At 44.9% G+C, this 24,336-nt stretch overlaps 1 protein-coding gene across 1 annotated transcript in view; it reads left to right on the forward strand.

Moving 5' to 3' along the window:
* Positions 1–21,984, forward strand: part of LOC128058061 (signal-regulatory protein beta-1-like) — a 54,489-nt gene extending 32,505 nt beyond the window's left edge. Inside the window, 6 exon segments of the mRNA XM_052650433.1 lie at positions 1,071–1,424; positions 8,291–8,644; positions 16,643–16,650; positions 16,885–17,200; positions 17,842–18,171; positions 21,884–21,984. Coding sequence (XP_052506393.1) covers positions 1,071–1,424; positions 8,291–8,644; positions 16,643–16,650; positions 16,885–17,200; positions 17,842–18,171; positions 21,884–21,984 — 1,463 coding nt within the window.
* The last annotated feature ends 2,352 nt before the right edge of the window (positions 21,985–24,336 follow it).

Below are 24,336 nucleotides of genomic sequence, written 5' to 3' on the forward strand. Positions count from 1 at the left end.
TGTTCAATAAAAAAGTTTTAAACCAAGTAAACAAATTTGCGAAAACACCCCTAAAGAGATCCATGTCTTAATACTCATCTGTGAATATTTTATTTTACATGGCCAAAGAGATTTTGTAAAAGTGATTGACTCTTGCTTTGGGGAGAAGAACCTAGATTATCAGTGTGGACAAATATACCCTTATAAAAAGGAGGCAGGAAAGCCAAAGTTAAAGAAGCACAAGTGACAATGGAAGCAAGACTGGAGTCATAAGAAGATGGAAACCATGAGAAAAGGAGTGTAGACAGTCTCAAGAATTTGGAGAGGCAATGATCACAGCCTCCAGGAAAAACGCAGCCCACTGACTCCTTGATTTTACTCCAATAATACAACTTTTGGTACTTTGACATTCAGCATTATAATGAGACTGTCATTTTAAACCACTAAATGTTTGATAATTTCTCTTAGAGCCTTAGGTAACTAATATAACATGACCATGTCATTGGAAAAAAATTCCAAGCACCTGTTTTACTTTCTTCTTAAACTGCATGTTCATTGTGTGTTGGGAGCCCTGCATATCACTGTCACTCAAGTATCTAGGTCGTTGGAGCTAAGTCCACCATGAGAACGTGTATTTCTGGGGAAGGGGGACATTGCTTCATAAAGGTTTTTACAGTTAAATGAAAAACATGCCAAATACATCCATCACTTCTTACAACTCAGTGATCTAAGAGGTCGTGTGGTCTCACCTAATGCAAAGGATAGAAATCCATCACTCTCTGAGAACACACAGTGAACAGACAGAAATATTTGGTGGAGCACGACACTTCCAGAGAGGGCTTCATGCACAAATCCAGTCTCTGCCACATCACTGACCTCTCTGTGCCTAGGTTCCTCTCTTGTATAAGGGTCTCATACAACAGGCCGATTGGGGTTACATGCAATGTACATGCAACATACATGCAAAAGGCTGAGTTCAAGGCTGGATCACGGAGTACAAAGTCAACGAAAGCTGTTGTTGATAAATAGTGGAGAAAACCTACAGGATCACATGAGGATGAATACATAACTGCTTTGTGTCTTCCTCCAAGCGGCAGGTGAAGGGGAGCTGAAGGTGATTCAGCCTGAGAGGTCAGTGTCAGTTGCAGCAGGAGAGACGGCCACTCTGCACTGCACCGTGACCTCCCTGAGCCCCGTGGGGCCCATCAGTTGGTTCAGGGGAACTGGGCCAGGTCGGGAGTTAATCTACAGTCAAAAAGGAGGTGTCTCTCCCCGAGTAACAAGTGTTGCAGATACCACAAAGAGATACAACATGGACTTTTCCATTCGCATCAGTAACATCACCCCAGCAGACACTGGTGTCTATTACTGTGTGAAGTTCCGGAAAGGAGAACAGGGCGCCGTGGAGTTTAAGTCTGGACCAGGCACTCATCTCACTGTGAGTGGTGAGTACAGCCTTTGTCCCCTGGATTCTGATAACTTGTCAACAAGAATGCCTTCCACCCTTTGAACCAAAAAACACAATCATGTACAGCAGTGGGTGCTTATATCATGATCTGGATCATGATCAGATTTCACTCCCTTCTATAGATCAGGAGAGTTGAGGCCTGTGGGGTTCGTGCTATTTGTTCAAGGCCCCATGGCTGGTAAAAGTGAGAAAATTCTGAGTCCCCTGTCTGCCTGGCTCCACAGCCCTTGGCTTTTTCACTCCATTCAGCCCTTTGGTTCCAGGGATAAAGGAGATGAATGTCTGAGTGACTTGCCCCGTCACTGTCCAGACCTCATTCCTGCCTCCATAGAATGCTCACCTCAATGTGGCTGAGTCTTCTCTTTATTCACACATACTGAACACCTACTGTGAGCCAGGGCCTGGTCCAGATGCTATGGAAGCAGAAGTGAACAAAGCAGAAAAGGGCTCTTATTCCATGAATTTCCTCTGAAAGAAGAGAGATTCATCTAGGGCAAGGAGTGAAAATTTTGTCTATTTCCTCTTCAGAAGCATCACACCGAGAAGAAATTCCTATAGCACAGGCTCAGTGTTTGCTCTGATAGGCCTGCTTGGAGGACATGCCTAGAGGTTGGGCGCTTCCTGGGAATCTGTTAAGAAGACCCTCCTGTGATTCAGGGATTGATTCACACAGTCACTGAAGGCTGCCAGCAGAGCTGGGTCATCTCAGAATGTCCCTCCCCAGGGAAGAGGTTCATGTGGGTGACTTAGGAGCAGCCCCACTGCGGTGGCAAAGGTGATCATTTAGAGTGTTCTGACCAAAACTCTGGATCCTCTTTCTAATTCCTGAATCCTGGGCTGTCAGCAGAGGAAGGACCTTTAGACACCATCCTCCCAACCTCCCACGTGCACATGGGGGCCTAAGAGCAAGAGGTATAGGGGCCCTGACCACAGTCACATGGTCAGTGAGGGGATCCTTCCAGAACCCAATCTATTTCAAAGCCAGTCTTCTTCCTGCACTGGCACTGGAACTCAATTCATGGAAGAACCTGGCACACAGGATTTGCAGAATAAAAATTCCTGGAATTAATCATGGAATAAGCTCTTTTCATGGTTTTCCCAAAGTTTCTGAAGGCCCCACACATTCAGACCCTGAGCCTGATGTGACTGGAAACCACTCCTTACTTTCAGCCGCATGATTCCAAATCCCTCATTTCATATGAGCACCTAGAGCTGCCCTGTTTTCCAACAACTACCTAACTCTCAGCATATGGAGACAGCATCATTCATCTTACAGTCTCCTGTTGATGGACACTAAGTTGTTCCTAACTTTGGGCTACTGAAACAGTGCTGAGGTCAATAATCTTTCTATCTGTCACTCTCCTCAAAGGGGAGGTAACCACTGGAAGTGGCTTTGCTAGGTTGCAGCGGTAGACTGGAAAAAAATGTACAATGTGAGAGTTGTGGGTTTAGTTTTATTTGGAGCAAAATGAGGACTGTAGCCTCAGAGACAGAATTTCAGATAGCTCTGAGAGATTGCTCCAAAGAAGTTGGTGGGGGGGCAATATACATGTGCTTCTGGTGAAGGGAGAACATGCAATCAAGCACACGTTTTTTGCAGAAGGTTTATGCTAGTCACAAGGAACAGATGTCACCATGAAAGATTTTGGTGCTTTTCTAGATATGAGGAGATGCAAGAATTGGGCTCATAAAATCATCTCAGAAAATATCTAAGTATCTGAAGGCCTGATCTGCCAGGTTTTTCCAGATCACAGAGTGCCTCATTTTTGATCTTCTTTCAGGACGTGTTGAAGGTCAGCAGCTACAGTGGCTCATAGTTTAACCCTTGTAAAGATAGAAAGCAAGTGTCAATTTGTAGGTGACTGAGGATATATGTACGATTATCTGAGTGGATATTGCTAAATTTCCCTCTTAGTCATGGTAGCAACTGAGCCTCCTCAACCTTCAGACATCAGTAGGGAAGATGGTTTTTTCCTGATTTGCAGATATTACTTAACTTCCTAGATGGTGGGTCCCTTGCTCAACCTCGGTCACAAGTAGTAAGTGGTTCCATCACCACTCAGATATGCGGCTTCCTGGAAGGTGGATCATTCTCTTCTTCAGGCTGCCTGCCCAGGTGATTCCCTGGATGAGAAAGGAGGGAGGCGAGGGGGCCAGAGAGCATCAGCTTGTCAGATACTGAACCTTTCTCATGATGTTTACTCCTTATAACCAGTGTTCAGAAAGAAGAGTGTCTGTTTTCCCTTTACAGATGAGGACACTGATGCTCAGAGAAGGGACTTGTTTAGTGAGCATGTAAGGGAGCCAAGATTGAACCCCAGGCACTTTGACACACAGCCCTGCTCTCTGCACACCCCACTGTGCTTGTCAAAGTGTGGGGGAAATCTCCAGCTCTGTCCTCTGAAATCCTTGTATTGTTCTGTTCTTTAGCAGTGGCACTAAAGAGAAGTCCACTGTGGGGGGTAAGTTTACCTTTACAACCTGGACCAGACAGATACTGCAGTGTCTCTTGATGGGATGGGCTGAACCTCTTCTAAATGGCAGCACTCAGCACACTTAGCAGCACCAGGAGAGTTCCTCCGTTGCTGTGATGTTGCCCCTTCACTAGGCTCCTATGGAGCAGGTCTGGGAAGGTTAGTGTGGACAGAGCCCAGAGGGGCCACTGCAATCCCAGCAGCACCAGGCATGCCCATTCCTGGCTCTGCAGACTGAGGATGAGGAGGGGGAGGTGTTCCCTAGAGGGTGGTGGGATCCCCGTGTGAGCAAGAGTTCCTATTCTAGACTCAGGTGTCAGAAGCTTGTGTCTTCCCTTGTGGCTTCAGAGTCTCTATGCCTGGGCCCTCAGAGGCCACGCCTCCCTGTAGTCACTTGAAGTCAAGAATCTGAGAGAAAAGGGGAAAGTGGTGGTCGTTGTGGTGGCTCCTGAAGGTGGGTGCTTGCTCTGCTGATAGAAATGAAAGCTTGGAGATGACAGGAAATATTGGGACATAGTACTCTCGCCTGGAAAATACCAAGGACAGAGGAGCCTGGTGGGCTGCAGTCCATGGGGTTGCTAAGAGTTGGACGCGACTGAGCGACTTCATTTTCACTTTTCACTTCCATGCATTGGAGAAGGAAATGGCAACCCACTCCAGTGTTCTTGCCTGGAGAATCCCAGGGACGGAGGAGCCTGGTGGGCTGCCGTCTATGGGGCCGCACAGAGTCGGATGACTGAAGCAACTTAGCAGCAGCAGCAGCAGCAGTGGAGGGAAGGATGAAGACTTAGTCCCTTCATTTCTTTCAGCCTCAGTTTTCTCTTCTGTAAAATAGTAATCATCACTGTCTCCTTTCAGGAGAGTTGGAAGTATCTGAGGTGCTCTGTCTAAATCACCAGTGCAGAGTAGAGACACCCAAAGTGGGGTATTATTTCAAGGCTGTGACCCAATTCCCTGTGTCCCCATTTCTCACCTGTAATGTTTGCAGAATGTACTGAGGGCACATGACCCAGTGACAAGGCAGCCCCTCAGAGAGCAATGGTGCTGACCTCCCAGGTTGTGTGGTCCTCACTGAGCCTCTAGTCCTCAGTTTCCCCATCTTTGAAATGATGGTAATCACACTACCTTTCAGGAGTCTGTGATGACTGGAGAGGGCTAAGAAGCCCTGGATGGAGTGGGTTAGGGTGTTCCTGAGCTCAGTGCACAGCAGTTGAGAGCCTGAGCTGAGCTCCTGCCTGGGCTCCTATTCCAACTCTGGGGCCTCTGACGAGTCCCTCCCAAGTTGGCGCTCAGTGTCCTCGTCCTTCAGTGATGGCCCCGCCCTCACAGAGCAGCTGCAGGGACTGAATAAGGGACACATGTCAAGAGCTTAGAGCAGAGCCGGGCATGTGATACGTGTTCCATTAATGTGGGCTCTGATATGCCACAAACAGAGGACCTCCATAAACCATAAACAAAATGAAAAGACAATCTACAGAAAGGGAGAAAATATTTTCAAATGATGCAGCTGACAAGGGCTTTATTTCCAAAATATACAACAGCTGATACAACTCAAAAATTCCAAAAAACAAACAACCCAATTGAAAAATGGGCAGAAGATCTAAGTAGACATTTTTCCAAAGAAGGAATACAAATGACCAAGGCACATGAAAAGATGCTCAACATTACTAATTATTAGAGAAATGCAAATTAAAACTACAGTGAGGCACCACTGCACACTGGTCGGAATGGCCATCATTAAAATTTGTATGACTCATATTGATGTATAGCAAAACCATCACAATACTGTAAAGCAATTATCCTCCATTTAAAATAAATATTTTTTTTTAAGTTGTACAAATAACAAATGCTAACGAGGATGTGGAGAAAAGAGGAGCCCTCCTATACTATTGGTGTGAATGTAAATTGATGTGACTGCTATGGAAAATATTATGGAAGTTCCTCATAAAACTAAAAATAGAATTACCATATGATCCAGCAATCCCACCCCAGGGCATATATCTCTTTCTCCAAAAAGATACATACATCCTTATGTTCATAGCAGTACTATTCACAATAGCTAAGACAGGGAAACAAAGTACATGTCCATCAATAGATGAATGGATGAAAAAATGTGGAACATATATACAATGGAATACTACTCAGCTGTAAAAAATGAAGAAATAATGCCGTTTGCAACAGCATAGATAAACTAGTGATTATCATACTAAGTGAAGTAAGTCAGAACAAGAAAGACAAATACCATATGATATCACTTGTATGTGGAATCCAAAAAATGACCCAGGGAGTTGCCTGATGGTCCAATGGTTAGGATTTCATAATTCCATTGCAGGGGCCTGGGATTAATTCCTGGTAGGGGACCAAAGAACCTCAAGGTACACGATGTGGCCTAAAAAAGAAAAAGAGAGAGAGAGACAAATGTACCTACCTATGAAACAGAAATAGACTCAAGGACATAGAGAACAGAGTTGCAGTTGTCAAGGTAATGGGGTAGGGGTCAGGCAAGCTGTTATATATAGAAAGGATAAAGACCTAGGTCCCACTGTACAGCAGATGGAACTGTATCCAGTATCCCATGATAAACAATAACAGAGAAGAATATATTTTAAAATCTGTATAACTGAGTCACATTTTGTACAGCAAAATTAATACAGCATTGTAAATCAATACACTTCAATTAAAACGAGTTATAAATCAAGTAAACAAAACATAGCCCCCCAAAGAGATCCGTGTCCTCATACTCACTAGTGAATGTTTTACTTTACATGGAAAAAAAAACTTTGCAAACGCGATTAAGGCTCTTGCTATGGGAGACTATCCTTGCTTATAAATGGGAGCCCAATATAATCTTATTAGAAGAGGCAAGAAATCCAAAGTTAGAGTACAGGTGACAATGGAAGCACAATAAGAAGATAGAAACCTTGAGAAGAAGAAAGTAGACAGTGTCAAGAATTTGCAGAGGCAACGATACGAGCCTCTAGAGAAACGTAGCCCAGATGACTCCTTGATGTTAGTCCAGCAATACTGTTTTTGGTCCTTTCACATCCAGAATTATAAGATAATAAAACTATCATTAAGTCACTAAATTTTTGTTAATTTATTACAGCATCCTTAGGTAACTAGTATAACATATGTCATTGTGACACACTGTCACTGTGCCTTTGGAAAAAGTCCCAGGGAGTTGAAACAATGTTTTACTTTCTTCATAAACTAAATGTTCATTGTGTGCTGGAAGCTCTGAATATCACTGTCACTCAAGTATCCAGGTTGTTGGAGCAAATTGCATCATGAGTGTGTGGATCCCTGGGGAGGAGTGAAGTTGGTCCATAAAGGTATTTGCAGTTTAATGAATAACATACAAAATACATGCATCACTTCTCCTCATAACTCAGTGATCTAAGAGGTCATGTTCAGTCCAGTTCAGTTCAGTTCAGTCGCTCAGTTGTGTCCGACTCTTTGCGACCCCATGAACCGCAGCACGCCAGGCCTCCCTGTCCATCACCAACTCCCAGAGTCAACCCAAACCCATGTCCATTGAGTCGGTGATACCATCCAACCATCTCATCCTCTGTCATCCCCTTCTCCTCCTGCCCTCAATCTTTTCCAGCATCAGGGTCTTTTCAAATGAGTCAGCTCTCCACATCAGGTGGCCAAAGTATTGGAGTTTCAGCTTCAACATCAGTCCCTCCAATGAACACCCAGGACTGATCTCCTTTAGGATGGACTGGTTGGATCTCCTTGAAGTCCAAGGGACTCTCAAGAGTCTTCTCCAACACCACAATTCAAAAGCATCAATTCTTTGGCACTCAGCTTTCTTTATAGTCCAACTCTCACATCCATACATGACTACTGGTAAAACCGTAGCCTTGACTAGACAGAACTTTGTTGGCAAAGTAATGTCTCTGCTTTTAAATATGCTGTCTATGTTGGTCATAACTTTCCTTCCAAGGAGCAAATGTCTTTTAATTTCATGGCTGCAGTCACCATCCACAGTGATTTTGGAGCCCAAATAAGAGATCATGTGGTCCCACCTAATGCAAAGGACAGAATGCAGCACTCCCTGAGGACACACAGTGAACACCCAGGAATACTGGGTCGATCATGACACTTCCAGAGAGGGCTCAAGTACTCAGTCCCCGTCTCTGCCACATCACTGACCTCTGTGCCTCAGTTCCTCTCTTGTATTAGCGTCTTACATTACAGGCTTGTTGTGCAAGCTTCATGCAATGTATATGCAGTGTGCTGAGTGTAAGGCCCATTCATGGTGCAGTCAGACAATGAAAGCTGTTGTTGATTGTTGATAAACACTTGAGGAAACCTACAGGATCACATGAGGATGAATGCATAACTGCTTTGTGTTTTCCTCCAGGAGCGGCAGGTGAGGGGGAGCTGCAGGTGATTCAGCCTGAGAGGTCAGTGTCAGTTGCAGCAGGAGAGACGGCCACTCTGCACTGCACTGTGACCTCCCTGAGCCCCGTGGGGCCCATCAAGTGGTTCAGGGGAACTGGGCCAGGTCGCGAGTTAATCTACAGTCAAAACGGAGGTGTCTCCCCCAGAGTAACAAGTGTTGCAGTTACCACAAAGAGATACAACATGGACTTTTCCATCCGCATCAGTAACATCACCCCAGCAGACACTGGTGTCTACCACTGTGTGAAGTTCCGGAAAGGAGAACAGGGCGACGTGGAGTTTAAGTCTGGACCAGGCACTCATCTCACTGTGAGTGGTGAGTATGGCCTGGGTGTCCTCATCCCCTGGTCTCTGACAAGTCAACAAGAATGCCCTTCACTCTTTGAGCAAAAAAAGGAACCCAGTACAACAGTGATCTGGACATGATCTGATTTTACTCCCTTCTACAAATCAGAGTATTTGAGGCCATGACGGCTGTGCTATTTGCTCAAGGCCCCACAGCTGGTAAACGTGGGAAAAGTCTGGATCCCCGTCTACCTGGTTCCACAGTCCTTGTCTTTTCCATCTCATTCAGTCCTTTGATTCCAGGGATAAGGGAAATGAAAGTGAGTGACTTGCTCCTTGACAGGCCAGGCCTCACTTCTTGCCTCTGGAGAGTGCACCCTCAGTGTGGCTGAGTCTTCTCTTTATTCAGCACTTATTGAGCACCTCCTGTGTGCCAGGCCCTGCCCTGGATGCTGTGGAAGCAGCAGTGAGCAAAGCAGGCAAGGGCTCTTCTCCCATGAAGCTTATGTCCGCTTCCTCCCAAAGAGGAGAAAGCCAGCCAGGGCAGGGAGGGGAGATGTGTTATTCTTTATTTCCTATTCAGAATTTCCTAAACTGGGAAGAAATTCCAAGAGATGCAGTTTCAGTGTTTATTTTTATGGCCCTGCTCGGAGACAATGCCAAGAGGTTGGATGTTTCCTTCTGTCCTTCAGGGACTGACTCACACAGTCACTAAAGGCTCCCAGCAGAGCTGGTTCATCTCAGAATGTCCCCCCTCAGGGAAGCAGTTCTCCATGTGGGTGACTTAGGAGCAGTGCCATTGAGGCAGCAAAGGTGCTCATTTAGATTTTTCTGACAAAGACCCTGAATCCTTGACTCTCAGCACAGGGTGGGCCTTAGGCATCATCCTCCCAACCTCCTATGTACAGATGGGGCCCTGAGGCCAGGAGGTGACAGGGGCCCAGACCACAGTCACATAGTCAGTGAAAGGATCCATCAAGAACCCAGTTTGATTCAAGGCCAATCTCCTTCCTGCACCAGTATTGGAACTTGTTTCATGGAAGAGCCTAGTGCGTAGAAATTGCAGAATACAAATACAAATACCAGAGTATTGATTTTTTTTTTTTTTGGCCAGAGTTCCAATATGTTTCTAATGAGAAGCCATGTTTAAAAACAGCTGGACTATATGAGGATCTTTTACTTTTATTTAGTCTGTTCCAGTTTTTCTATTTCATATTCAGTGCTCCCATTTCATTTAGTTTATGTTTTCCAGTTTCTCCATCTCTTCTTTTTGTTGATGTTCATTTCTCAAACCTTTATCAAGTATAGTAGAAAAGCTTTTGTATACATATATATAAATTATATATAACATATATATTTTAGAAAACTTATGAATTTTTACCTAACTAAAAAAATATGATATTTTGATTCTACTTGTTTGACTTAGTATTAATAGAATGCTAGATATCTAGTTTAAAAATATAGATATGCAATAAGCAACAAAAGTTCACTATATAGGACAGGGAACTATAGTCAGTATCTTATAATAATTTATAATGGAAAATAATTTCAAAAATAACATATGTATATATGTATAACTGAATCACACACACACACACAAAATAATTCTACTTTTTGAGATTTAGTTATGTTTATCTTTTTGCCAAAAGGTATTATTTCAGTTATTCTTTGTCTTGCAACTGGGATTCTGTGCTAATTTCACACGAGTTTCTGATCGTGCCAGAATCTCCCTCACCCCTTTTGGGGAGGGATATACTGAGCAAGGTCCATGCCTCTGTTTTCATGAATATGGAGCCCTTGCTTTCTCTCCCTTTATGGAAAATCTGTGGGTCGAGCACAAAATGCTATTCCTGTAGTTGTCAAGCTCAAAGATCCGCAATTATTTCCACATAAGAATCAGTATCCACTGAAACCTGAGGTTAAGGAAGGGTTAAAACCCCTCATTGAAAATTTAAAGGAACAGAGACTATTAATTCCCTGTAACAGTCCTTGCAACACTCCTATTTTGGGTATAAAGAAATCAAATGGTAAATGGAGACGAGTTCAAGATTTACGTATCATAAATGAGGCTGCAGTTCCTTTACACCCCGTGGTGCCTAATCCTTATACTCTATTGTCTGAAATTCCTGAACGAGCCAAATATTTCTCAGTAATTGATTTAAAAGATGCCTTCTATTCAGTGCCTTTGGTGGAAGAAAGTCAATTTCTATTTGCCTTTGAAGATCCTATGCAGCCAGCTTCTCAGTTAACCTGGACAGTTTTGCCCCAGGGATTTCGTGACAGTCCTCACTTATCTGGACAAAGTTTGTCACGGGATCTACAAAACCTTAATAGCCCTGAAGCGGTGGTGTTACAATATGTAGATGATATTTTGCTCTGTGCTGAGACAGAGGAAGCTTGTTTGCGAGCCTCAGAAGATTTCTTAAACTTTCTGGCAGGCTGCGGTTACAAGGCATCAAGAGAAAAGGCTCAGCTTTGTCAACAATTAGTTATCAACAGTTAGGTATCAATTAGTTGTCAACAGTTAGATATCTGGGCCTAGTCATATCAGATGGAGAAGGAAATGGCAAACCACTCCAGTGTTTTTGCCTGGAGAATCCCAGGGACGGGGGAGCCTGGTGGGCTGCCATCTGTGGGGTCGCACAGAGTCGGACACGACTGAAGTGACTTAGCAGTAGCAGTAGCATCTTTTTGCCAGTTTTTTAAAATGTCCTATGGACATCTAACAACAATGTATGAGATACAAAATTTTAAATATATTGTGTAGGATATGATTAATATAAACTAATTAAATATAATTCAATTATATTTAAATTATTAATAACATCAAGATATTCCTATTCTTATTTTTTCTGCATTTGATAAAATATTCTCAGATAAATGTTAATATGTCTCACTATGTTTATATATTTTTTCTTTTCCATTAAAAAAAAAAGGAACTCAATCTGACTCCAGGCAAGGATCCTTCCTTCACTGGCATTGGCACTAGTTTTCTGGAAGGGCCTGGCACATAGAAGTTGCAGAATAAAAACTCCTTGGGCTTCCCTCAGAGCTCAGTTAATAAAGAATCTGTCTGCAATGCAGGAGACCCAGATTCAACTCCTGGGTCAGGAAGACCCCCTGAAGAAGGAAATGGCAACCCACTCCAGTATTCTTGCTAGAGAAACCGTGGACAGAGAAGTCCAGCAGGCTATAGTCCAAGTCGCAAGAGTTTGACACGACTTAGTGAGTAAACCACCACCACCCAAAATCTCCTTGAATTAACCAAGGAACAGGCTCTTTTCACTCCTTTCCCCAAGGTTCAGAAGGTCCCTCACATTCAGACCCTGAGCCTGAGGTGACTAGAAAACTCTTCCTACTTTCACCCGCATGATCCCAAAACCTTCATTCCATATCAGCACCTAGAGCTGCCCTGGTTTTCAACAACTACTTAACACTCAGCATATGGAGACAGCATCATTTATCTCACAGTCTCCTGTTGATGGAGACTAAGTTGTTCCTAACCTTGGGCTACTCAAACAGTGCTAAGGTGGATAAGTTTTCCAAGTGTCACTGTACTCAGAGGAGAAATACCCACTGGAAGTGGCATTGCTAGTTCAGACATGAAATGAAGTGAAGCGGCTCAGTCGTGTCCGACTCTTTGCGACCTCATGGACTGTAGCCTAACAGGCTCCTCCCTCCATGGGATTCTCCAGGCAAGAGTACTGGAGTGAGTTGCCATTTCCTTCTCCAGGGGATCTTCCCGACCCAGGGATCGAACCCAGGTCTCCCGCATTCCAGGCAGACGCTTTAACCTCTGAGCCACCAGGGACTCAGCCACCAGTTCAGACAGTATGTGGATTTCAATTTGTGTGATGATATTGCCTAATTTCCCTCCTAGTCTTGGTAGCAAATAATCTCCCCAAACATCTAGACATCAGCAGGGCAGGTGTTTTTTCCTGATTTCTCAGATATTACTAAACTTCCCAGATGGTGGGTCCCCTGCTCAGTCTCAGTACAGCCAGTAAGTGGCTCCACCATCTCTCAGATCTGCTGGCTCCCGGGGCTGCTCATCCTCTTCTGCAGGCCGCCTGCCCAGATGATTCCCTGGTTGAGAAAGGAGGGAGGGGAGGGGAGGAGCAGCCTGTCAGATGGTGACTCCTCCTTAGGCATTTCCTCATTATAAACAGTGTTCAGAAGGAAAGGTTGTCTGTTTACCAATTTTACAGATGAGGACCCTGAGGCTCAGAGAGGGAACCTGATTTGTGAACTGGTAGAGGAGCCAAGATCGAATCCCAGGCACTCACAGTCACCCAGCCCTGTTCTCTGCACACCCCACTGTGCTTGTCAAAGTGTTGAGAAGACTCCAGCCCTGTCCTCTTAAAATCATATTTCATTCTTTTCTTTAGAGATAAACATTTTAAAAGGCCCTGTAAGGGAGGCAAGTCCAGTTTTACAACCCAGATGAGACAGATCATTCGGTGTCACATGATGTGCTGAAAAGTTCCACAATGACAGGGATCAACACTGTTAAAAGCATCAGGAGATTTTCTCCCCATTGATGTGATGTTGCCCCTTCACCAGGCCCCTCTGGAACAGGTCTGGGAAGGGTGGTGTGGACAGAGCCCAGAGGGGCCACTGCAATCCCAGCAGCACCAGGCACGCCCATTCCTGGTTCGGTGGACTGAGGATGAGGAGGGGGAGGTGTTCCCTAGAGGGTAATGAGGGCCCATGTGAGCAAGAGTTCCTGTTCTAGACTCAGGTGTCGGGAGCCCATGTCTTCCCTTGTTGTTCCAGGGTCCCCAGGGCTGGGCCCTGAGAGGTTACTCCTCCCTGTAGTCATTTGAATTCAAGAATCTGAGGGAAAAGGCGGGGTGGTGGTCAGTGTAGGGGCTCCTGAAGGTGGGCAGTTGCTCTGCTGATGGACCTGAAAGCCTGGACTTGACAGGAAATACCAGGACACAGTCAGGGGGTGAGAGGAGACAGACCCTTCATTTCTCTCCACCTCAGTTTCCTCATCTGCACGATGGTGGTCATCATGTCTTTCAGGAGAGTTGGAAGGATTTGAGGAGCTCTGTCCAAATCACCAGCACAGTTCCCTGTACTGGGCACCCCCTTCCTCACCTGGAGAAAGAGGATGATCACACAACCTTTTCAGGGTGTCCTGAGGGCAGAATGACCTGGTGAAAGGAGAGTCCTTCAGTGAGCGATGGTGCTGGCCTCCCAGGCTGTGGGGTCCTGGGCACGTCTCAGTTCCCTCTTGTCTTCAGTTTCCCCATCTACGAAATGATGGTGATCACACAACTTTCAGGGTCTGTGATTGACTGGAGAGGGCCTAGGAAGCTCTGGATTGGGGCGCGGGGAGGGGGGTGGGGTGGGAGGTGGTTAGGGTGTTCCTGAGCTCAGTGTAGTGTCTGAGAGCCTGGGCCAAACCCCTGCCTGGGAACTCATCCCAACTCTGCCCCGTCCCAGCGCTGGGACCTCTGTTGAATCTCTCCCCACTCTGGGCCTAAGTGTCCTCATCCCTCAATGATAACCCTGTCCTTACAGAGCAGCTGAAAGGACTTAATGAGGGACACATGTCAAGAGCTTAGAGCAGACCCTGGCATGTGATACATGCTCCACTAACATGAGCCCTGATGTTTTGGAGCCAGAAGACCTCAGACAGGGTCACTTTTCCTCCAGGACTGAGTACCATTGAGTTACTGTGGAGCTGGGTGCCTTTCAACCTCAGCTGCTCATTGGAATCACCTAGGAGATGGTGACAAGATCCCAGGACCCTGGCTATACTATAGAAATCCTGATTTAAGTGCACAGACATGGCCTGGACAGCTGAGTGTCTTAACTCCTGTGGAGGATGCTGGTGCCCAGCTAGGGCAGAGAAGCCTGAGCTGTGTGTTCTCTGAGGTCACCAAGAGGGAAGGCTGTGGTTTTTCCCTGATAGAGGTCAGTCCCCTGCTGTGCCTGGGTTATAAGAACAGCTCTCCCAGGTGTGAGCGCTTCAGAATAACCTGTGATGGTGACAGATCTTAGGAGGCCCAAGAAACTCAGCCTGAGCAGAGTGGCAAGCAGACCCACACCCCAACAGAGCTCACCTGGGTTGAGAGGGCCTTCCTACTCACTCAGACCGTCCTGTTCAGACCAGAGCTTCATCACTGGGGAAATCTTCCCATCTTTAGACACCTGTGTGCCTAAACAGGCATTGGAATCCCTGCAAACACTCCTTTCTCAGCCTGGAGCCCTCCGGCCTCAACAACCACAGTGACTCTGATGAAATCTGTCATCTCTCCTTTCAGAGTGCTTCTAGCTTCTATAAAGAACTAATCTGCAGGAAAATGCCTGTGGTCTCTTGTGTGTTTTGAAAGCTAATTCCCCAAACTTATTTCTGATGGGATTTTTTTTATAACTGGGGACAGATTCATAATTTGGTGTTTCTACTATTTTTTTTTTAATGTCGATTTTTGCATGGCAGCTGTTTGGAGCAGAATATGACTCTCCTTGGTGCTTCAGTTGTGCTTTTGTTTTGGCTTCAGAGCTAGAATGACCAGATCTTATGATAACAAGGGCATCTCTAGTGGCTTAGATGGTAAAGAAAGTGCCTACAATGCTGGAGACCTGGGTTGAATCCCTGGGTCAGGAAGATCCTCTGAAGAAGGAAATGGCAACCCACTCCAGTATTCTTGCCTGGAGAATCTCATAGACAGAGGAGCCTGGAGCGCTACAGTCCATGGGGTCGCAAAGAGTTGGACACAACTGAGCGACTAACACTTTCACTTTTCTTTTATGATAAGATCATGAATGTTATTGATTAAGCACCTACTGTATGCCAAGCTCTGAGTTTTATATACATCCTCATCTTACCAGGTGGTGCTTGTATCCACTTTGTCCAGAAACAGTGAGGCTCAAGGGTAAAGAACTGCGACACTAAAATCAATCAGTCCTGTGTGCAGTGAGGTGAACTCTGACCTTAATTGCCGCATGTCCTTGGACAGCTTCACTCTCCCTGAATTTTGTCCTGTATATGGGGCCTGAATTTTGTCCTGTATACAGCTCTGAGCCTTCCTCTCAGAGCTGTAGGGGGGATTAGAGAGCTGAGGGTGATCAAGAGATCAGGCCATCTTTAGGCTCTGAGGAAACTCTGGATAAGTAGTAACTGATCACAGTACCTCACCCCTTTAGGGATGTCCAGGATGCTGGTGTTTATACAATTTGACATATTAAGGTAGCTAATATGAGGAACATAAAGCTATGTATGTCCTCAAATGTTTGATGAGTTTTAGGAAGCAAGCTAAATATTTAGAAATGCAAATATCTGTAATGTTTGCTGTCTACAGACTTTTACAGGAGGTATTGGGTAATAATGAACAATTGAGAGACACCCTACGGGACTCCTCTACAGGGACCCTCACATTTGACTTGCTGATTTGTGTGAATCTGGGTGTTTTGTAGGCCTATGTCTGTGTCTCTGTGGATTTAATACCAGCTAAGAAGCTAAGCACCTGTGGCTTCTCAGCACTCAGTGATCTTTCTTTTCAACCCAAAACTAACCCAAGAGAAAAACCCGACTCAGAAAGAGGCCTGTTTGCAGCCTCCTTTGAAATTCAGGGATTGATATACTAGCCCTACTGGCATTTTTGTGGGAAGAGTAACTACCTGAAAGACAGTTCTGAACATAAAGAGTCCAGGTTAAAGAGAGATATGTATTTGTTTAGTTTAGTGAAGCATCTTGTTTTACTCCCAGCAAAAACACTTCCAGCACCGGATTTAACTCTCCCTGAAGCCTGGGCAGGATAATGCCAGCCGCCCTCTTTCATAGATGAGGAGCTAGAAGGTGCCACAACCACACCTCTCATCCGCTGGCCACCCTGCTTCAGCTTCTGTGTGGTCCTGCTGTGCCCCTGCTTCCCCGCATTTCCTTCTGTAAATGCATTTTCTGAAGTTAGTTAAGTTTTCCAGGCGAGCCCAGTCAGGAATAGTTAATAAAAGAGTGAGCCCCAAAAGTACTTTTGTTCCTGTGCCCAGATTGGCGGGAAATCCCCTGGCAGAGGAAAGAAGGTGGACTCTGAACTCAGGTCTGGAATTCCAGTCAGCCCTGCCGCTGATTCAAAGTCACCCCTGGGAACCTGTAGGTCTCCCCTTAACATGACGATGGTAACACTGCCCTCCCAGAATTATTTGAAGAATTTAAAAATAATATATTTGCAATTTCTTAACATTGTCACAAGTTTTTGTTAGTGGTGATAATCATAATCATATTCATTGTTTATAAATGTTCCTTTTGTATCCAAGCCCTCCCCGCCCATGGTATCTGGCCCTACAGTGAGGGCTACACCTAAGCAGACAGTGAACTTCACCTGCACATCCCACGGCTTCTCCCCCAGAAACATCTCCCTTTAATGGTTCAAAAATGGCAGTGAGCTCTCAGCCTCCTAAACCAGTGTGGATCCAGAGGGAGACAGTGTTTCCTACAGCATCTCCAGCACAACCAAGGTGCTGTGGGCCCCGGGAGATATTCACTCCCAGGTCATCTGCGAGGTGGCCCACGTCACCCTGCAGGGGGGCCCTCCTCTCCTTGGGACTGCCAACTTGTCCAAGACTATCCAAGGTAGGTGCCTCTCATGTTAGCTCAAGTCCACACCTGCCCCCAAGACCCCAGCTAGCTTCTCCCGCCTGCTTTCTGCTCCATGGCTTGAACTGCCTGGAATCTACTTCCTGACATTCCTGCCCAACACCAGGCTTCTAGTTGAGCTCTTCACTCACTTCTATGGATACCTGTGCCAAACACTATGCTAAATAGTTTTCTTTACTTTATCAATGGCTTCTCCAATTACTGAGCACCTACTATAAGCCATGGAGAAGGAAATGGCAACCCGCTCCAGCGTTCTTGCCTGGAGAGTCCCATAGACAGAAGTCTCTCGGACTGCAGTCCATGGGGTCGCAAGGAGTCGGACACGACTGAGTGACTAGGTGACCTGTAAGCCAGGCCCTTATGCGCCTAGGGATTTCATTTGTTTTGCTGCAGTTATTGTGTTCCTACTGTATGACAGGGACTGACCCTGCTGATTGCAAACATTATAACCCTAATAGGAGCTATCAGTTTTTGAGCACCCACTGTGTGCCCTGCACTGTGCTTAGTGATTTCATTGCTATGCAGAGAGACCCTTTGGGCACTTGCTGCCCACCTGGCTCTGACCTGGGTGCTATGACCTGTCCCATATTGTCAGAGCTTCTTCTTTGCTCTTTCAGTTTTACCCACCTTGGAGCTTACACAACACCCTATGGGGAACCAGGTGAATGTCATTACCTGCCAGGTGAACAAGTTCTACCCCAGAGACTTGCAGCTGACCTGGTTGGAGAATGGAATCATATTCTGAACAGAAGTGACCTTAACCCTCATAGAAAACAAGGATGGAACCTTTAACTGGACGAGCTGGCTCCTGGTGAACTCCTCTGCCCACAGGGAGGCTGTGGTGCTCACCTGCCAGGTGGAGCATGACAAGCAGCTGGCAGTCAGCAGAAATCATACCCTGGAGGTCTCTGCTCGTCAGAAGGACCAGGGCACCCACAAACTCCCTGGTGAGGACTCCACTCCAACTGACCCAATTGTTTATAGTGAAGGGAGTACTTCATGCTTTATCGAACAATCTAGAAGTCAATAGATATAAACTAGAACTTTAAAGTGAATTCCCTCCTGACCACTGGTAAGAGTATGGTATATTCTTTATAGATCCTTTGACATAAACATCCATGGCATTAAGAAAGAGAGGAAGGAAGAATGTCATCCTGTTCAGTGTCCTGCCTCTTTCTTTCTTCAAATAACTGTTTCTGTGTTCACCATTCCATGTCTGCCCACTTGCCACCTCCTTATTCTTTCTAACCTCTGCCTGGTCTCTCTTCAGCCTAGACTTTTCCATCCATATCCGGAACATCACGCCAGTAAATGTCTGTACTTACTACTCTGTGAAAGTCTGGAAGGGGAGCCATGAGTTGCCCCAGGCACCCAGGTGACCATGAGTGGCCACTGCGTGGGCTCCTTTGTCCTTTGATTTGCGACAGTGGGCCAGAAATGATCATAAGCGCTCACTGCACATTAACTAAATGCAACTGTCAGTTCATCTCCTTTTCTGCATCAGCCACCCAGTGGGCTTTGAGTTTACAGAAGGGATTCAGGGAGCAGTGGGGATGGGGGTGGGTCTTGTGTTGTTGAAGATTTGTTGCCTTTAGTCCAAGGCATTGGGCTAAAGTACTCAAGGTGAATGAGTTCCTGAGGACAGGAATCCCAAGCCTGCACAAGAGATGCATGCTAATTACAGGCTTGTTCTCCCACAGCTTGGACTTGTTCCAATGACAGCACCCCCACTTTATATAAATAAAACATCTCGTAGGCTGTCATGTAACATGAAGAGAGGGTCAAGTCAGGTTTCCAGAAATCTTTCTCCAGAAGACCTTTCAAAGGCCCACATTTCTTCCAACATGCCCTATGGTATTGTCCTCATCTATTGGGTCAATGCTGGGTCACTGAGTGTCCATGTCCCTGCCTGCTGGAAGAATTAAGAGAGGAAAGAGAGAACAAACAACTTCCTTTAAACTAGTGATATAGAGAAGTTGCATAATTGTGTCCACAACTTATGTGTGTCAATGGTGTCTGCAATTGTGTGGTCTTTTCATTAGGGACATTATTTTCTAGAAAACTAGTACCAGTGTACACTTAATATAATCAATACTAATTCCCAATATCATTTAAAGTGGAATATAAATTCAAATTTTTCAAAATATCTTTTATAATTATTTTTTGTTCACCAAAATTGTTTTTAATTCATCTGTAAGTTTTTGACAAAATTTTCCCATGACACCATGTGGGTCATGAGAATCTTTTTTTTTTTTTAATTTGAAGCAAAATTTCAATTGCTTAAGACTATTCAGAACATTCATTTCATATTGTGTGAGCTGCAGTAGGCTGTGCTTTTTGAGTTATTTCTTCCATTGTCTCTGAGTTTTCAAATTTCTGTCTGTACAGTTGTTCATAAAAGTCTCTTATTATCCACTGATACCTGCAGAGTCTGTACTAATGTCTTCCATTTCCATTCCTGTTACTGGAAATGTGTCATTCCTCCTTATTTATTTATTTATTAGAAGCATTTCATTTTAATGGTGTTTTGAAAGAACACACTTTTTGTTTCAGTTATTTTCTCTATTGTTTTAAGTTTCATTGATTTTTCTTTTCCATTTTTGATTTCATTTATTTTTCTTATTTCTGTATTATTTCCTCTCTTCCTTTTGCCTTAGGTTATCTTGCTCCTCATTTTCTAATTTCTTGAAGCAGAAATTTAGATTATTGGTTTAGACTTTCTTTTTGTCTAGTGCCACATCTGGGTCTCTTTTTGTGCTAGGGAATTAGGAGAGCGGACCTGGGTGACTGGCTGCTGTGCTTTTCCTCCAATCCTCAGGTCTCCAGCCTGTTCACCTCTTCTTCCACCTAGAGTTCTCCTATGCTTATCCTCTGTGTTATTTCTAGGGTTCAAGTTGTACTTAACAGGGAGTGTAGGAGAGAAGAGTTCATGCAATCTTGTCTACAGTGGCTTGGAAATGCTTTCTAATCTTCCATCTCCTGCTTGGACTCAACCAGGGTTGGTACTTCTGGGCTCTCCCATCAAGGTTGCTAGTGAGTAAGGCTGGAAGCATTTTTTGAAACATTTAGGTTGGCAGGCTGAAGAGAAGTGAAAAATGCTGATATGACCCTTCCACCCAGACCCAAAGCCTACCCTGAGCATCTGAGGGCTCCAGCCATTGCACTCCTGGGTCCAGTGGGTCTAGGGTGAGGATGCATATCTTATTGTTTGTTCTTACAGGACTGAGATATCTTACAATATTTCTAGCCTCTCTTCTCTCAGCACAGAATAATCTAACATTTAAAGGAGTTTTTGGTTAGTTGGTTTTCATAGAGGGAGAAAGGTTGTGAGTCCTCTCATTCTTTGGTTCTCTTTCATCTTTCAGGAACGTAAATCCTGAAATCCCTTCCACTGTGTTTTTCCTTTTTCCCATTTTCCCTTCACCATTCAATAGCCAAACAGTACTTTTTCCTTTTTTTCACCTAGAAGCTGGGGCTTCCCAGGTATCTCAGTGGGTAAAGAATCTGCCTGCAATGGAGGAGTCATAGGTGTCACAGTTAGATTCCCGGGTCAGGAAGATCCTGTGGAGGAGGGCGTGGCAACCCACTCCAGCATTCTTGCCTGGAAAATCTCATGGTCAGAGAGGCTGGCAGGGGTCACAGGTGTCCATGGGGGCACAAAGGGTCGGACATGACTGAAGTGACTGAGCACGCATGCACACGCAGAAGTTAAGCATTTTAAAATGTGCCTCTCCTTGAATTAGGTTCCTATAGTCACTGTAAGTAGTTACCATGTTTAGTGATTTAATACAAGCATATTAATACATATATATACACACACACAAATATGCTTAATATAGTTGTAGAGGTCAGACGTCTACGATGGTGGCTGGGCTGTGATCCCTCCAAAGGCTCTAGAGGAGAATCCATTTTCTTGCCCTTTCCAGCTCCCAGAGGTGCCCACACTCCTTGGCAAAGGGCCCCGCGTCACGCTGACCTCTGCTTCTGACATCGCACCTCCTTCTCTGACTCTCCTGCCTCCATCTTTTACTTGTAGGGATCTTCATGATCACGTGGGCTCCACTCAGAAAATCCAAGATAATGTGCCATCTTAAGATCTTTAACTTGATCACTACTGATCACCTCTTTTGACACATATGGTAATCTATGCGCAGATTTGGGGGATTGTGTGCCAACCATATTAAATCAAGAATAGGTTGAAACCCTTTCCTGTGATCTATGCACTGTTCTGCAGGACACTTTTTTTTAATATTTTCAAAGTTTAGGTAAATTTCACATTCGTGATGTTATTTTCAAATATCTAGATTCCTAACCTTACCAGACTTGACTATTTCTCCTGGAATTTTTCTAATGGCTGAGGATGGAGTTGCAGCCTAGTGAGAGACTGTGCGCTAGGACTTGCTGAATTTTCTCTTGTCTCACAGTTATTTTCACTTCTGGAATTTTCTCTTCAACTTATAAGACCACTGAAGCCTGAGAAAAGAGTGTGAGATGAGGGATTCCTGTGCCCTAATGTCTGCCTCAAGCTTGAGGCCAGCAGGCAGGTCAAAGCCACAGAGTGTTGGTGGGCCCAGGTGGCCTCAGATGGAGTAAGTGGAGGCCCTGGGAATGGTTCCTCTGTGATCCTTCTAATCAATCCTCTTATCACCTGATTTCCAGGCCCAGAACAGTCTTCGCCTCTCCTGGTAGTTTTCCTCCTAGGCCCCAAGATGCTGCTGTTGGCTGGTGTCTCCATCATCCTAATCTGCAAGAAGTTTTGAGCATAAATGTAAGTTGGGGTGGGATGGAGGGCAGGACAAGTTCTGTCCTAGAGCTTAGGGAGGCTACTCATAGACCACACAAGGTCAGGGCCCACGTGGAGTTAAGAGAAGGTGAAGTAGCTCCCTCAATCCCCACAGGAGACCCTGCTTCCCTCTCAGCGTTACCCAGTTCTCAGCAGGTGTGTGAGGTCCTAGAGGAGATGGGCCGGATCAGGGGTTTTCAAAGGGTGTCCACAGAGTCTTAGGGGTTCTGTAGAGGAAGTGGGCAGAGGGTGCTGAATGAGAAATACCTGAGCAGGTGGTTCACTTAAAATCTGGGACTTCTTGGGACAAAAGAAATCCATATTTTAGGGCAATGTTGAGAAGTTTGGATCAGCTGTTCTGATCTTACTCTGATCCTCTGTGTAACAGGAGAAAGGCTTAGGAAGGGGCACCAGGGGCACAGGACCTGGGGAGGAGGGAAGGAGACTGAGCGGGTAAAGTCCTATCTCAGGAGCTGCCCATCCTCTCAGGACAGGTATCCTAGGAGGAGAACACCTGGGTACATCAGAGGGATTCATGAAACGTTTCTTGAGTGATGAGCACATAACTATGACATTTTCCCGCAGCTCCATCCTTCCCACCTGCTTGGTGCCACCCTCTGTCTCTGCTGCCTCCTTCCCTCCCTGAAGGGCCCAGCCTTGGAGAAGAACCCAGCTAGAAGCTCCCACAACTTTTCTCCAAATGCCTCCCTTCCATGGAGATCTGCCTGCTCACATGTTCCTGAAGCCCCCAGAGTTGTGTCTTCATACTTGGTCCTGAGTGGGGGTCATGGGAAGTAGTTCTGGGGACTGACTCATGACATATCCCTGGAATGTGAGAAATAAGTCAAATCAGCACAGGTCAGGTTATCTCTCATCTGTAACCCTGGACTTGGCTCACACTAATGTTCTCTGCAGAGAAGTTATTCTGTCTTCTGTTCACTGGACTCCTCACCCTTTGAGTATAAATGATGCCCTATCTTGGTTTTAAGAAAAATTATTTTCCTTCCTCATTGTCTCAGTAGCCTATTTTTCAAACCCACAGAGTAGTGTTCCCTCCTGTCTCTGTGATGGGAAGAGTAGTCTTTCTATCATTTTGCATCCTTCCTAACCCTGGTGCTCATGGTAAATACACTATGTCCAGAAGCCTAGAGTCATCCTTGATTTCTCTTTCTTTTATATCACATATTCAATTCTGTCTTTAAAGTAATTATGTCCAGTAGCATAATTTAACAACTGTTAAAAAAGAAAAAATAAGCCTAATTGTTGGTACATGTCAAATTCTTGATGTAAAATGCTTTCAATGTGGTCAATTTCAAGTTCACAACCATTTGGCAACTTAAAAAATTCCTGAAAATGTAAATGTTGCCTCTCTTGAGCCAGTCCAAGCCTCTCACAGCTCACCACTGAACTCTGTCCATAATCTGCACACTCTCACGCCCATCACCACTCCCTGGTCCCAGACACCATCATCCCTTCCCGCACCACTGCTATGGTCTCTAACTGGCACAGTGATTCTCGGAATGTCAGTCAAATCCTATCTCTACCCTCACCTTCTTCCTCCAACATGTCTGCTTGGCTCACTCTTTTCCTTCCTTGCAGTCTCTGCTCAAATGTCACTTTACCAAGTCACCTTCCATATACCACACTGTATAAAGTTTCAGTTCCGCTCTCACCATGGCATTCCATGAGCTCTTAACCTGGTTAGTTTGTTTCCTGGGCACTTATCACCATCTGACATAAAAGATAGGCAGCTCTCACTTTGAATGGTAGAAAAGGACTATAAAAATTACTGTGTAAATGGAATATGGAATCTGACCTCAGTAAGGTGGGATGAATAATGATTGTTTTGTGACTTGTAAAATTTGTTTTTAAAGCATTAGAAACTCTCTGATTGTCAGCTACTAACAATATATAGTTTGACAAAGTAGAAACACTGAGTATTAAATCAATTAATTGCTTTATAAAAACTTATCTGAACTGTTTGAACAGTGCCTGCTTTCTTTTTCTTGTATAATTTACAATATAAGAGCATCTTTTTTCCAACTTGGTGAATTATGCTCCTTGGTAAGTTTGGATCAGTTTCCGACATTTTGTGCTTATTCTCTCGAAGTTGCGGAATCTTTGCAAAACTTCCTTTGATTTGAAATTTTTGCTGCTGTCACATTCTCTGGGTCATTTTCACCCTTTTCTCACCACCAGTTTCCTCATTTATGTGGTAAGTTGGCCTTCACTAGGTTCTTCTGACTGCATATCTGGAATCTTTCTTACAGCGTTAACTATTTTTTCTGTAATCCATTTGCATTCAATTTGAATATAACTTCTGGCATCA

The sequence above is a fragment of the Budorcas taxicolor genome, chromosome 13 (genome assembly GCF_023091745.1).
Source record: "Budorcas taxicolor isolate Tak-1 chromosome 13, Takin1.1, whole genome shotgun sequence".
Lineage (NCBI taxonomy): Eukaryota > Metazoa > Chordata > Mammalia > Artiodactyla > Bovidae > Budorcas > Budorcas taxicolor.